General features: G+C 45.2%; 1 protein-coding gene across 1 annotated transcript; it reads left to right on the plus strand.

Moving 5' to 3' along the window:
- Positions 1-2,055: 2,055 nt before the first annotated feature.
- LOC119320941 (zinc finger BED domain-containing protein RICESLEEPER 3-like) lies at positions 2,056-12,333 on the plus strand. Its single transcript, XM_037594840.1, has 5 exons — positions 2,056-2,165; positions 2,267-2,449; positions 2,541-2,710; positions 9,713-9,774; positions 12,109-12,333. The coding sequence occupies exons 1-5, from the start codon at positions 2,056-2,058 to the stop codon at positions 12,331-12,333; spliced, it is 750 nt and encodes a 249-aa protein (XP_037450737.1).
- Positions 12,334-12,641: the final 308 nt, after the last annotated feature.

The following is a 12,641-nucleotide window of genomic DNA, read 5'->3' on the forward strand; positions in this document are numbered from 1 at the left end:
CTTGCAATAATGTAAAGGGGAGGGTTTAGAGAATTCAAACGCAATTGGAGACACGGATGTTTTTGTCGTGGTTCCAATAGGTGGTGCTATCGTACATCCATGTTGATGGAGACTTCAACCCACGAAGGGTAACGGCTGCACGAGTCCACGGAGGGCTCCACCCAAGAAGGGTCCACGAAGAAGCAACCTTGTCTATCCCACCATGGCCGTCGTCCACGAAGGACTTGCCTCACTAGCGGTAGATCTTCACGAAGTAGGCGATCTCCTTGCCCTTACAAACTCCTTGGTTCAACTCCACAATCTTGTTAGAGGCTCCCAAGTAACACCTAGCCAATCTAGGAGACACCACTCTCCAAGAAGTAACAAATGGTGTGTTGATGATGAACTCCTTGCTCTTGTGCTTCAAATGATAGTCTCCCCAACACTCAACTCTCTCTCACAGGATTTGGATTTGGTGGAAAGAAGATTTGAGTGGAAAGCAACTTGGAGAAGGATAGAGATCAAGATTCATATGGTAGGAATGGAATATCTTGGCCTCAACACAAGTGTAGGTGGTTCTCTCTCAGAAAATGTAAGTTGGAAGTGTTGGTTCATTCTGATGGCTCTCTCCACGAATGAAGAGGAGGTGGAGGGGTATATATAGCCTCCACACAAAAACTAACCGTTACACACAACTTGCCAATCTCGGTGGGACCGAATTAAGAAACTCGGTCGGACCGATTCAGCAAATCTAGTGACCGTTAGGATTTTCGGTGGGACCGACATGCAACTCGGTAGGACCGATATGGTTAGGATTAGGGCATAACGTAATCTCGGTGAGACCGATTACACAAACTCGGTGAGACCGATTTTGGTAATAAGCTAACTAGAGAGTTCGTCAGGTAAACTCGGTGGGACCGGTTCGCTCATTTCGGTGAGACCGAAATGTTACAAAAAGGAAACAGAGAGTTTACATTGCAATCTTGGTGGGACCGATCGCTCATCTCGGTGGTACCGAAACGTTACGAAGGGACACAGAGAGATTACAATCCCATCTTGGTGAAACCGAGATCCCTATTGGTGAGACCGATTTGCCTAGGGTTTGTGGCAGTGGCTATGACATCTGAACTCGGTGGCGCCAGAAAGAAAGAATTGGTGGGGCCGAGTTTGACTTTTGGTTTAGGTCATATGTGGATGTGAGAAAGTAGTTGAGGGCTTTGGAGCATATCACTAAGCATTTTGAGCAAGTAAGCCATTAAACAACACCTCATCCCTCCTTGATAGTATTGGCTTTTCCTATAGACTCAATGTGATCTTGGATCACTAAAATATAAAATGTAGAGTCTCGAGCTTTGAGCTTGAGCCAATCCTTTGGTCCTTAGCATTTTGAGGGATCCACTTTTCTCATCCATGCCATGCCAATCATTGAGCTTTCCTGAAATATTCATCTTGAAATAGCATTAGCTCAATGAGCTATATGTTGTTAGGAATTACCAAAACCACCTAGGGATAGTTGCACTTTCAGGAGGGGAGTGGAGAAGAGCGGACGGGGTGCGGCTGGAGGGGGGCGAATAGAAAAAGGCATCCCTGTGCCACCGACGGGCGGGCCAGGGGAGGACAGGCGCCCGTCCACGTGCTGTCTGTTTCACCCCAAAAGCGGCGCAAACTTGGGCCGGGGATGTGTCGAAAGCGGACAGGAAATGGACAAAAGTCTATTTGCGTCCGCGCGCTGGGTCGCCTAGTTTGTCCGTTTTACCCCAAACGGACGGGTCCAGACGGGATGGGGTCGTGTGCTGGAGTTGGCCTACGGTTTGGTTGGAAATGAAGAAGATGAGGATCAATGGTGAATGGAAGGCCAAGTGCAATTGGTGTCACAAGATACTTACTGCGGGATCAAGGAATGGAACTAAGCATCTTCGTTTGCATCTTGATATTTGCACTCTTAAGAAGTTGAAGACCAAGGGAGGTAAAACTTTGAGTCAATCCTCATTGAAGGTGAGTGTTGAAGCGGATGGGAAAGTGAGCATGGAGACCTATACTTTTGATCAAGATTATGCTAGAGCTGAGCTTGGAAACATGTTGGTGTTGCATGATTATCCCTTGTCTATGGTAGACCATCTTGGTTTTAGGAGATTTGTTGCTGCCCTTCAGCCATTATTCAAGCTTCATACAAGAAATACTATTCGGTAAATATGCTATGTATTTATTTCCTTCTTTTTACTTTTTCATGTTTCTTCTTTGCCATTACTAAATAACATGAATTTGTCTCTTTTCTTTTGTTTTGTAGAGGTGATATTGTGGGAAGATACAAAACAGAAAGGAAGAAGGCCATCGAGTACATGAGTATGATCCAATCAAGGGTTGTTGTCACCACTGATATGTGGATCTCTGACAGCCAAAAGAAGGGATATATGGCTATCACAGCCCATTTCATTGACGGGTCATGGAGGCTAAGGACCATTCTGATGAGGTATATTGTAATGAAAGCATTATATATTGTGTTGTGCCTATTTTTAGCTTTTGCCAACTCTCAAACTATTGTGTATGTGTGCATATTGTAGGTTTATTTATGTTCCTGCACCACATAATGCAGCTGCTATAGCTAGGATGCTTCATGAGTCGTTGGTGGAGTGGAATCTTGATGAGAAGCTCTTGACTGTGACAGTTGATAATTGCAACGTCAACGACAAGGCAGTTGAGGAGATTCTGGGCAAGATTGGGAAAAATAAGTGTCGGTGTCAAAACCGGCGGATCTCGGGTAGGGGTCCCACGCAGTGCGTCTTAGGATCAATGGTAACAGGAGACAAGGGACATGATGTTTTTACCCAGGTTCGGGCCCTCTCGATGGAGGTAAAACCCTACTCCTGCTTGATTAATATTGATGGTATGGGTATTACAAGAGTTGATCTACCACGAGATCAGAGAGGCTAAACCCTAGAAGCTAGCCTATGGTATGATTGTTGTTGTATATACCTATCGACTAGCCTGGCCCCGGTTTATATAATGCACCAGAGGCCTAGGATAACAAGAGTCCTAGCCGAATACGCCGGTGGGGGAGGAGTCCTTGTCTTGATCGCCAAGTCTTGTCGATTCTTCCTTGTATGCGGCAGCTGTCCGGACTGGCCCATGAGTATACGGCCAGGGGGGTCCTCGGCCCAATCCAACTGATCGGGAGACGACGCGTTGAGTACCCCCTAGTCCAGGACACCGTCAGTAGCCCCCTGAACCGGTCTTCAAGTTAGGGACGCTCCTTGATTCTTCCGAACTGTTCTTCATCTCCGGTTGCCGGTCATGAAAACTGGTTCAACAAATCTTCTCATCTTCGATCTTGAGGATCGCCGAAATGCATTAGACGAGTTTACATGTCGGGTATCCAAGGAGCCCCTTTAAGTTTACGACCTTTATCAATGCCTTGTTATTTTTATGCCATGCCTCGGGTTTGAAGTTGTTCCCGGGCGACAACGTCCTCTTGCGTCTGAGCTCCAACGCCAAACTGCATTCGAGGTATCTTTTGCAGCCGAGCACCAATGCCGGACTGCTTCCCGGCTCTAACGCCGAAATGTATCCGAGCTCCAACACCGGACTATATCCGAGCTCCAATGCCGGACTATGTATCCGAGCTCCAACGCCAGACTATGTATCCGAGCTCCAACGCCGGACTGTATCTGAGGTGTCGTAAATCACCTTGGTTCAAAGAAGTTTGAAGGAGTTTAGCCGAGCTTAATGCCGGAAATGCCCTCTATGGAGCCAGCCACTAGCGCCCGAGCTTTATGCCGGACTACTTCCGAGGTGGTGCACCTCCCCGAATGTGGGCCGATTTTTGTCAATATTTTTTATTGATGCAATTTATTCTCTGACGAGATATATAGCCAGTAGCCCTCAAGGTGTGTATTGGTCTAAAACCCGAGATGCACCTGAAGGATGACATAAGACCGCTGATCCCAGTAATCGCTGAGACTCAGGTTGATTTGTAAAATCGGCCTGAGGATCAAGTCCTAGCTCGGCAGAATACTTCGGGACACAAAAAGCGGCGTGCTCAGTCCTCGAGAGTCAGGTTGGGTGCGGCCGACCAACTTGAGGATCAAAATCTCCTCGGAAACTATATTGCACTTCAAATTTTCTGCATAGAACAGGCAATGCAGTAGCCCCCGAGACACTGGTCGGGTGGCAACACCAGATCAGGGCATCGATGTGCCCCTTTAATATTTGTAAATAATAAGCCCGAAGCCCAGTAGCCCCCGAGCCTTAATGCGGGCACGAGAGGCCGAATTAAGGATCGATATCCATAGTAAAATCACAAATTATGTGTAATGACTCTATGTATCCAAGTACTTTACGTCATTAGCTCGGATCCGCATTGTACAAAACTTTGTTGACCGACCATCGGCTTCCACCTCCTCGGCCAATAGCCGAGGAGTGTTTGTCCTACTTTGTAAAGCCTTTATGAGGGCAAAGATTTACAACAAACAAGGCAATCTGGCCATACGGTTTTATAAACAAAGGTACGCGGAGAGACATGTTATATTACTGTTTAACAGAAGAAATGTCTTCCAAAAAAAATAGTGCCGCTATCGGTTTCTTTCTTTGGGTTGTTATGCTAAGCATGATCATGAAACCTCAGCTCCAATGTAAGAGCAAAATATCAAGGATTTAGTTTGGCAGGCCAGTTAATAGCCCCTGGTAGTGTTCGGCGACAGTCGAGGTCAAGCCGTAAACACTTCGGCCATTGTTATGAATGGCCCGTCGTTTAACGCCGTCATCGGATCGCCGACATGTTTACGCTTACTGTGACAGTCAGTTTTCGGCTCTCTCCACTGAGGTGCTTAACCATGTAAGCTGGAAGCACAATCGCAGTGGTTCTCCCTTTGCACACCTAGCCGAACAAAGCGGAACATAGGAGGCAAGGCAGGAGCCGGGCAACCCAACTATTGACCGAAGACACAATTCGAAACCGATGCATATATAGCAATATCCGAGAATGTTTTTGCCGAATCTCTAAAGGTGTCCGGCGCTGCACTGCGAGACTTGTGCTGAAAACACACAAATAGTTTAAAAGTGCCATGGGCTCGAAAAGCCAAAAAACTTATTCAAAAGTTTAATGTCCGAACTAGATCAAGTGTTCGGTGCCAATCCGAAAATTGGACTTTAGAAAAAAAAGGTGCTTCTGCCGTGCTTTAACATGACACATCCTATCTCAAAACTTCAAGCGGGCCAGCCAACGGCTTCAACCTCCTATCCCGAAGGCGGAGTACTTCTTACTAGGTCAGTTTAGCAAACTAAACTCTAGCGGCTTTGAGAGAGAAATTAGGCTCCCCGGCTAGTGACCGCACACTTGTGTCGAAAAAAGGAGTGATAAAGGATAAAAAACTTTGCAACGACTAAGAAGAAAAACACTTATCATAAAACGGCTCATATAAATTTAAGAGCCCCCAAGTGACTTGGGTAAAAGAATGATTGCATGTACCGAAGTACTTATATCATATCTATGTTCAACCGAACTTTAAACGCGTCTTAACCGACTGTCGGCTTCTCCCTCTTCGGTCAAGGACCAAAAAGTGTTATGTACTCCATTTGTCGAGAATATCGACGATGTTTCCAATAACCAGGCAATCAGGCCATAAGGCTGTAACAGACAAAGCGCGCTCGGGGAACTTATGCCATATTACTGCGAAGAGTAAGAAGCATCTTCGAAGAAAATAGTACCCCCACCGATACCTTTCTTCGGTGCTCATTGTTATTATGAGACTTGTGCAATAGATTTTTTGTACTCATGAGTTCCGTTGTGTGCCGACCATGATTAAAAACAATAAGAGCGCTAGCTTTCGGCTTCACCCAGTCTGAGGTCCGGCTCGGGTGACCCGATCGTGACAATCGCAGAGGTGCCCCCTTTACTCCCTAGCCGAACAATCGGGAACGTAGGGGTAAGCACAGGAGCCAGGCAACCCAGCTTGCAAATCGCTTAAGTCAATATGGTGCATATTGTGGCGTAATACACGAACAAGGAACGAAGCCGTACAAGTATAACCATATGCAAGAGGAAAAAGCTTCATGAAGGAAGCCCCCAAGTAAACGGGGTATTTGAATTTGCGCGTCACAAACAAAGTTTGGACAAAGAAAGTTTTACAAGCAACTTTTTTCCAAAAAAGTATAATGCTTGGCCGAGCCGAACACAAGTTAAAAATTTAAAACTTTGAGCATGAAAACAACTTAGCTGGTTAATGTGTTCGGTATTGATGACGCGGTCCGAGCTTGATACGGGACAAGGTTCCATCCCCGAGCCGGTCCCGAGGTGGCGGAGCAAAGAGATCGGCACTCCGAAGTGGTGGCATAGCACGGTCAATGCAGGACGGCAGGGTGATGGCGAAGTCCCCGGCATGGGATAATGAAGTGTTGACGAAGCCCCCCGTCCAGCCAAGGTGACGCCAAAGGATATAGTCCGGCTGGATCATTTTCCTGTGCATAAAAAATAGTGCAAACCAGAGATAATAGTAATAATAAAAAAAATAAAAAAAATCGTTGCATAACAAATAATTTATGCAAAGTGAGTAATAAAAGAAATATGGCCTGGCGCCGAAGTCAATGTCGATGCAGGGTGGCGGCGTGATGTGGTAAAGGCATGGCAAGGCCTGAATTCACAGGTTGGTTCGAGTTCCGGATGCGGCGTTCGCTGGACTATGTACGGAAACTGACCGAACCACCATGCGACCGTCATTAATGCGGCCACCATTTGATAGACCTGCGTACATATGACGGACAAACCAGAGTAATAATTCATTGGAAAAAATGAACCCTAACAAGCAAATAATACTAGGATTAATAGCACCCGGCTTATTTGTTGTAGCAATCCGAAGAAAGGTGATTCCCAAAATTGGGACTCGATCCGCACACCTATCGCCTGATGGGCGATAAAGCAACAGCATGGCAATGCTGGCAAAGGTTGGCTCGCCGAGGCAAAGCCCTCGGTCCAGATAACGTGACGGAGCTGGTCGGCCAGCGACGCCGAAGTCTCCGGAGTAGGTTGATGAAGACATGATGAAGCCCTCGGTCCAGCGATGCAGGTCGTGACGTGGTCGATGTCGGCTTGATGAATGACTGTGTGGCGATGTAGGTGCACCCGCTCTGTGTAATCCGTGGGGCGGCGATGTTGGTGATGATTTATCCTTCGCGATGCCGAACTATTGTTCGGCTGGCCGAGATGATGATCCGAAGAAATTGAGCTCGGATCAACCAAGCGACGACGTGTCTAACGCAGGTCGACCGCCGTGGAGTGATGTTGTCGGGCTGGTTTGACACCGGCGCGACAGTGAAGTTCGTATTGCAAGAATACTTTTAATACTACTGGGATATGTTTGAGAATAAAACACAACACCCCATACGAAAACTTCCTTCAAAAAGGATGTCCGAGATTCCGTTCATAAAGAAGATGAATTTGGGTCGGATTCGTTCTCGCGCAGAAAACAGATCAAAAAAGTGATGCACTAATCGGAAGCTTCCCGGAGTTTGGACGGTCGGATCGAGATGAATTTTTGGCAGGTGGTAGATATGGGAATTCCGCAGCAAATCAACGGTTGGATCCTCCAAAGGACGTCCGAGATAGATGCTGAATACCACGCCCTAAACTCATCCGGATTCTCGTCCAGATTCAACAGAGCTCCGGTATATCGGAGATTGCCGGAGATTCCTCCATCGGAACTCGACGAAATTTTTGCACGGTTGTTGTAGACTTAATTCCGCATAATTCCACCGAAGTAATCGTTTAAGCGACACTCGAGGAGGCGGTGGCGGCGGATACAAGTTTGCTGTCCAGAAAAACAGCACGGTCGCCTGAGGGCAATGTTGACGTTGAGGCCCCAAGCTCCATGGATGACTCCTCCATGATCTTGATAGAGATCGGAGTTGGTGTTGATGAAGGCCTTCATCCGAACATGACCATCGGAGGTAGGGCGCAGTCCTCGGTCAAGCCAAGGTGACCAGTCGAGCTGGTGACGAAGAAGCCGACGTCACAGTTGACCTGCAGTCGAGCCATTGATCCTTTCGCCGATCACACAGCGGAACTCTCAATGAAAGCACCAATGTCGGTGTCAAACCCGACGGATCTCGGGTAGGGGGTCCCAAGCAGTACGTCTTAGGATCAATGGTAACAGGAGACAAGGGACATGATGTTTTTACCCAGGTTCGGGCCCTCTCGATGGAGGTAAACCCTACTCATGCTTGATTAATATTGATGGTATGGGTATTACAAGAGTTGATCTACCACGACATCAGAGAGGCTAAACCCTAGAAGCTAGCCTATGGTATGATTGTTGTTGTATATATCTATCGACTAGCCTGGCCCCGGTTTATATAATGCACCAGAGGCCTAGGATAACAAGAGTCCTAGCCGAATACGCCGGTGGGGGAGGAGTCCTTCTCTTGATTGCCAAGTCTTGTGGATTCTTTCTTGTATGCGGCAGCTGTCCGGACTGGCCCATGAGTATACGGCCATGGGGGTCCTCGGCCCAATCCAACTGATCGGGAGACGACGCGTTGAGTACCCCCTAGTCCAGGACACCGTCAATAAGCTTCTTTGTGAAGGTACTCTACTTCGCACGCGTTGTTCTGCACATATTCTGAATTTGATAGTGAAGGATGGCTTAGATGTCATGAAATCAGCTATAGAAAACATCCGTGAAAGTGTGGCACATTGGACTACCTCACCAAAAATGGTGGAACAATTTGAGGAAATGGCTAAGTATAAGAAAGTTAAAATAACAAGGGGGTTGAAACTTGATTGCAAGACTAGACGGAACTCTACTTTCATAATGCTTGATATTGCTTTATCTTATAGACTTGTGTTTGAACGTGCAAAAGAAAAGGATAAGCAATATGAGTGGCTTCCCAGTGCTGAAGATTGGGCTTTTGCTAAAGAAGTTGTAGGGAGACTTAGATTGTTCTATGAAATAACCGAGCTATTTTCTGGAACCGATTATGTGACTACCAATGTTTACTTCCCTAAGATATGTGAAACTAAAATGAAAATGAGGCAGTGGGAAACTTCTAGCAATGAGATTATCCAAAAAATGACAAAAAGCATGACTGAAAAATTTGATAAGTATTGGAGTGACATCCAAGTTCTAATGGCTATAGCTACCCTTCTTGACCCTCGATACAAGAAGCAAATGCTGGTTGCTTGCTTTGCCATGCTCCATGGAATTGAGCCATCTTCTAATGAATGCATTGAAAAAGTTGATGACATAGTTGCTAGTTCGCATTCATCATTGGAGGAGTATGAAGTGGAAAATGAGGCATGTACACCAGATGATGAATCTATGATGACCACAATGAAAGCTCCTGCGATCATGAGTGTATTTTAGAACATTGTAGCTCAGCAAATGCCTGCAACAGCTAGAATTCAAGGTGAAATAGAGTAGTACTTGACTGATGGTTTAGTGCCTTACATTGAAAAGTTCAATGTGCTAGATTCGTGGAAGGTGGCTGGAACAAGGTATCCGACCTTCAGGAAAGTAGCAAGAGACATATTTGTTATTCCCGTAACAACATTTGCTTCAGAGTCAGCCTTTAGTATAAGTGGCAGGAAGCTCAATGACCATAGAGGCCTACTTACACCTTATATGGTGGAGGTTTTAATGTGCTCGCAAGATTGGCTTCGAAACAAGTACAAAGGTGACAAAATAGTGCACTTCATTAATATTTTCTCTTGCTGAAATGTTGTTGACGTTTTCTACTTTTGTAGATGCTCACATAGCAGAAACTAGCTTCTGGACTTGTCTTCAAGACATTCAAGAAGGGATGCAGGTTAGTACTTAGTAGTATTCAAATCAAACACATCTTGTATTCTTGTTATGATGTATCTTATTACTACTTCAGAATTGCACATCAAAGATATCTTGTATTCATGTTATCTTCTATTCTTGTTATCTTAGTAGTACATAAGAATTGATGCTTTGGAATTGATGCTTGTACTCATTACTCGCAAGTTCTCATGTCTTACAATTTATATGCCCCATACTAGGAATTGATGCTTGTACTCATTACTCTCAAGTTCTCATGTCTTACAATTTATATGCCCCATACTAGGAATTGATGCTTTGAGATGTCAAGGCTCATGAAGTGGAGAGAAGATGGAAGCAGGTCAAGTTGGTTTGGACCGTTCAGTTTCATGTTGGAGATGTTGAACCTATTTGTGTGTTGAGATGTTGAACTTATTTCTTTGTTGAACCTATTTATCATTTGTGCGCTGAACCTATTTGCGGTCTTCGAATTTATTTGTGTGTCGACTTTGTGCTTGAAATGACTGTGTGTGTGCTGAAATACTGAAATTTATTTGCAAGTGATGAAACTTGACATGTCTATGTGCTGAAATTCTGAAACTTAGTTTCAAGTGCTGAAACTTGACATGTTTATGTGCTGAAATGCTGGAATATATGTTCAAATGCTGTAATATACATGCTGAAATGTGGTATACTAATATACATGCTGAACTGTGGTATGTACATGCTGAAAGTACATGGCAATTTTTTTTGAAAGGTGACCTAGATGGGTATGGTTACCCGTGGGTATTACCTATACCCGTCCGGGTACATGTATGGGAAAAATATGAAACCTGGGGTGCGGGCACGGGTACGGGTTTGGGCAAGAAAAAATGGGACGGGTGAGGGTTTGGGCAAGCATTACCCGCACTCGAACCCTACGGGTGCCATGAGAACCCCCACCTATATATATGTGGGAGGGGGCGCCACACATAACCCGGACAATCTCTTAGCCGTGTGGGGCACCTTCTCCACAATTTCGTCTCTCGGTCATATTTTCGTAGTGCTTAGGTGAAGCCCTGCGGAGATAGCATCACCACCATCGTTAGCACACCATCGTGCTGCTGAAACTCATCCACTATTTCGCCCGTCTTGCTGGATCAAAAAGGCGAGGATATCACCGAGCTGAACGTGTGCTGAACGCGGAGATGTCGTATGTTCGGTACTTGATTGGTTGGATCGCAAAGAAATTTCACTACATCAATCGCGCTAATAAACGCTTCCGTTTACGGTCTGCGATGGTACGTAGACACATTCTCTCCTCTCGTTCCTATGCATCTTGATCTTGCGTGTGCATAGAATTTTTTTTGTTTTCCCTGCAAAGTTTCCCAACAATATGTGCATTGGTGGTCGGCCTTTGGGTCCTTGAGGGTGTAGTCGAATCTTGCGAGGAACTAGCGCGTGAGGTCCTTGTACGTCAGGGCGTGAAACGTACTGAACACTCCTATGCGGGCGTTGGTCGCCAAACGCCAACCAAATGAAGTCATCAGAGAATCCTTGTTTGTTCAAGAACGCTTCGCACCTCCACCTTGTGAGCTGCACCTTGTTATTCCGCTCGATGGCATATGACTTGTCGACCCTGGGATCGTCACCCTCGACCATAGGTCCTAGCACCGCCTAGTTATCAATGTATCACCATCTACATTTTGACAGTCTCCGTTATGGCAACCTCCACGGCCGCTTCCTCTGTTTCTCCTTGAAGCTAGAATGAAGCCTCACCATTCAGACATTTTTGGTTTGTAGGAATCTTGTAGAAATTTTATAAATTTGGTTTTCGAAAGAAAAAAATTCTATGGGGCTCTTTGGTTCATAAGAAACGATTTCTATTTCTACGTAGGATAAAAACCAATCCTTCACATTTCAAAGAAAAAAATATTAATCTAGACTCAATGAAAAAATTTCTATCCTATGCATCAAATGACATTTCTTTTTCTATAGAAATTGAGATGCATGTCATCTTACTTATTATGATTTTTCTATTTCTATGATATTCCTATTCTATAAAACAAATGAGGCCTCAAACTTAACCTCCGCTGGAATTTTATTCTATTTTGGACCAGCCCAACAATCAGTTTCAGAATTCCTAATAAATCCTAGAGGCCCACTCAATCAAGTTTTGTCTCACATTACTAGTTTGGTAGGAGTTAGACCTTCTTATAAGGAAGGTTGTTTCCCACATGTATGTGCATGAGAACAAGAGGGACATTCATACGTGCTCCTTCGCCGTGGCCCGCCTTGCCTCGCCTCGTCACGACGCACCGCAGGTTGCGGGTCGTTCCTCTCTAGAGAGACACATCAGAACATCATCTTTGGTTTTTAGGGAGCGCTCTGCGCGACTACTGACCGGTTCATCGCGGACGCTTCAGACACCGACGACCACTTCTCCAACGACGACTTCTTTCTTGACGTAGACAACCTCTTCGACAACATGGCTGGCGAGGACATCGACCCCAAGACCGGTGCTTCTACCGCTACTCCGTACGTCTTCCTGTTCTCTCTGTCTAAAATCATTTTGTTTAAGATCATGCTACAGTTTTTACTCTAGCCTTTCTTGTTCCAGCCTCTGTTCTATATATGTTCGGTTCTAAAATTCATATGTGCAAATGCTATTTGCCTTGTATCTTTTAGATTACATGACTTGTTTCATCTCTTTTATAATAATAATATTTTATTTACTAGTTCTGTGAATAAAATCATATGATAAATTGCTTATATTCAACAGTGTCGTCGTGTTCTCATGTTCCGCGCTCTTCATGCAAATGTCCCATCAAACGACAAGCACCGCAAAAGGTTGACAATTTTTCAAACTTAATTAGATATTCCTCTGTTTTTCCACCCTTTGTATTATACCAA

Source organism: Triticum dicoccoides, chromosome 6B, assembly GCF_002162155.2.
Source record: "Triticum dicoccoides isolate Atlit2015 ecotype Zavitan chromosome 6B, WEW_v2.0, whole genome shotgun sequence".
Classification (NCBI taxonomy): domain Eukaryota; kingdom Viridiplantae; phylum Streptophyta; class Magnoliopsida; order Poales; family Poaceae; genus Triticum; species Triticum dicoccoides.

What these genes read in the sequence shown, in the direction of transcription:
- LOC119320941 (XM_037594840.1), top strand. Translation starts at nt 2,056, where the DNA reads ATGTTGGTGTTGCATGATTATCCCTTGTCTATGGTAGACCATCTTGGT. An exon ending in CTAAGGACCATTCTGATGAG is followed by an intron (nt 2,450 to 2,540) that starts GTATATTGTAAT and finishes TGCATATTGTAG; the next exon opens with GTTTATTTATGTTCCTGCAC. An exon ending in CAAGATTGGGAAAAATAAGT is followed by an intron (nt 2,711 to 9,712) that starts GTCGGTGTCAAA and finishes CTACTTTTGTAG; the next exon opens with ATGCTCACATAGCAGAAACT.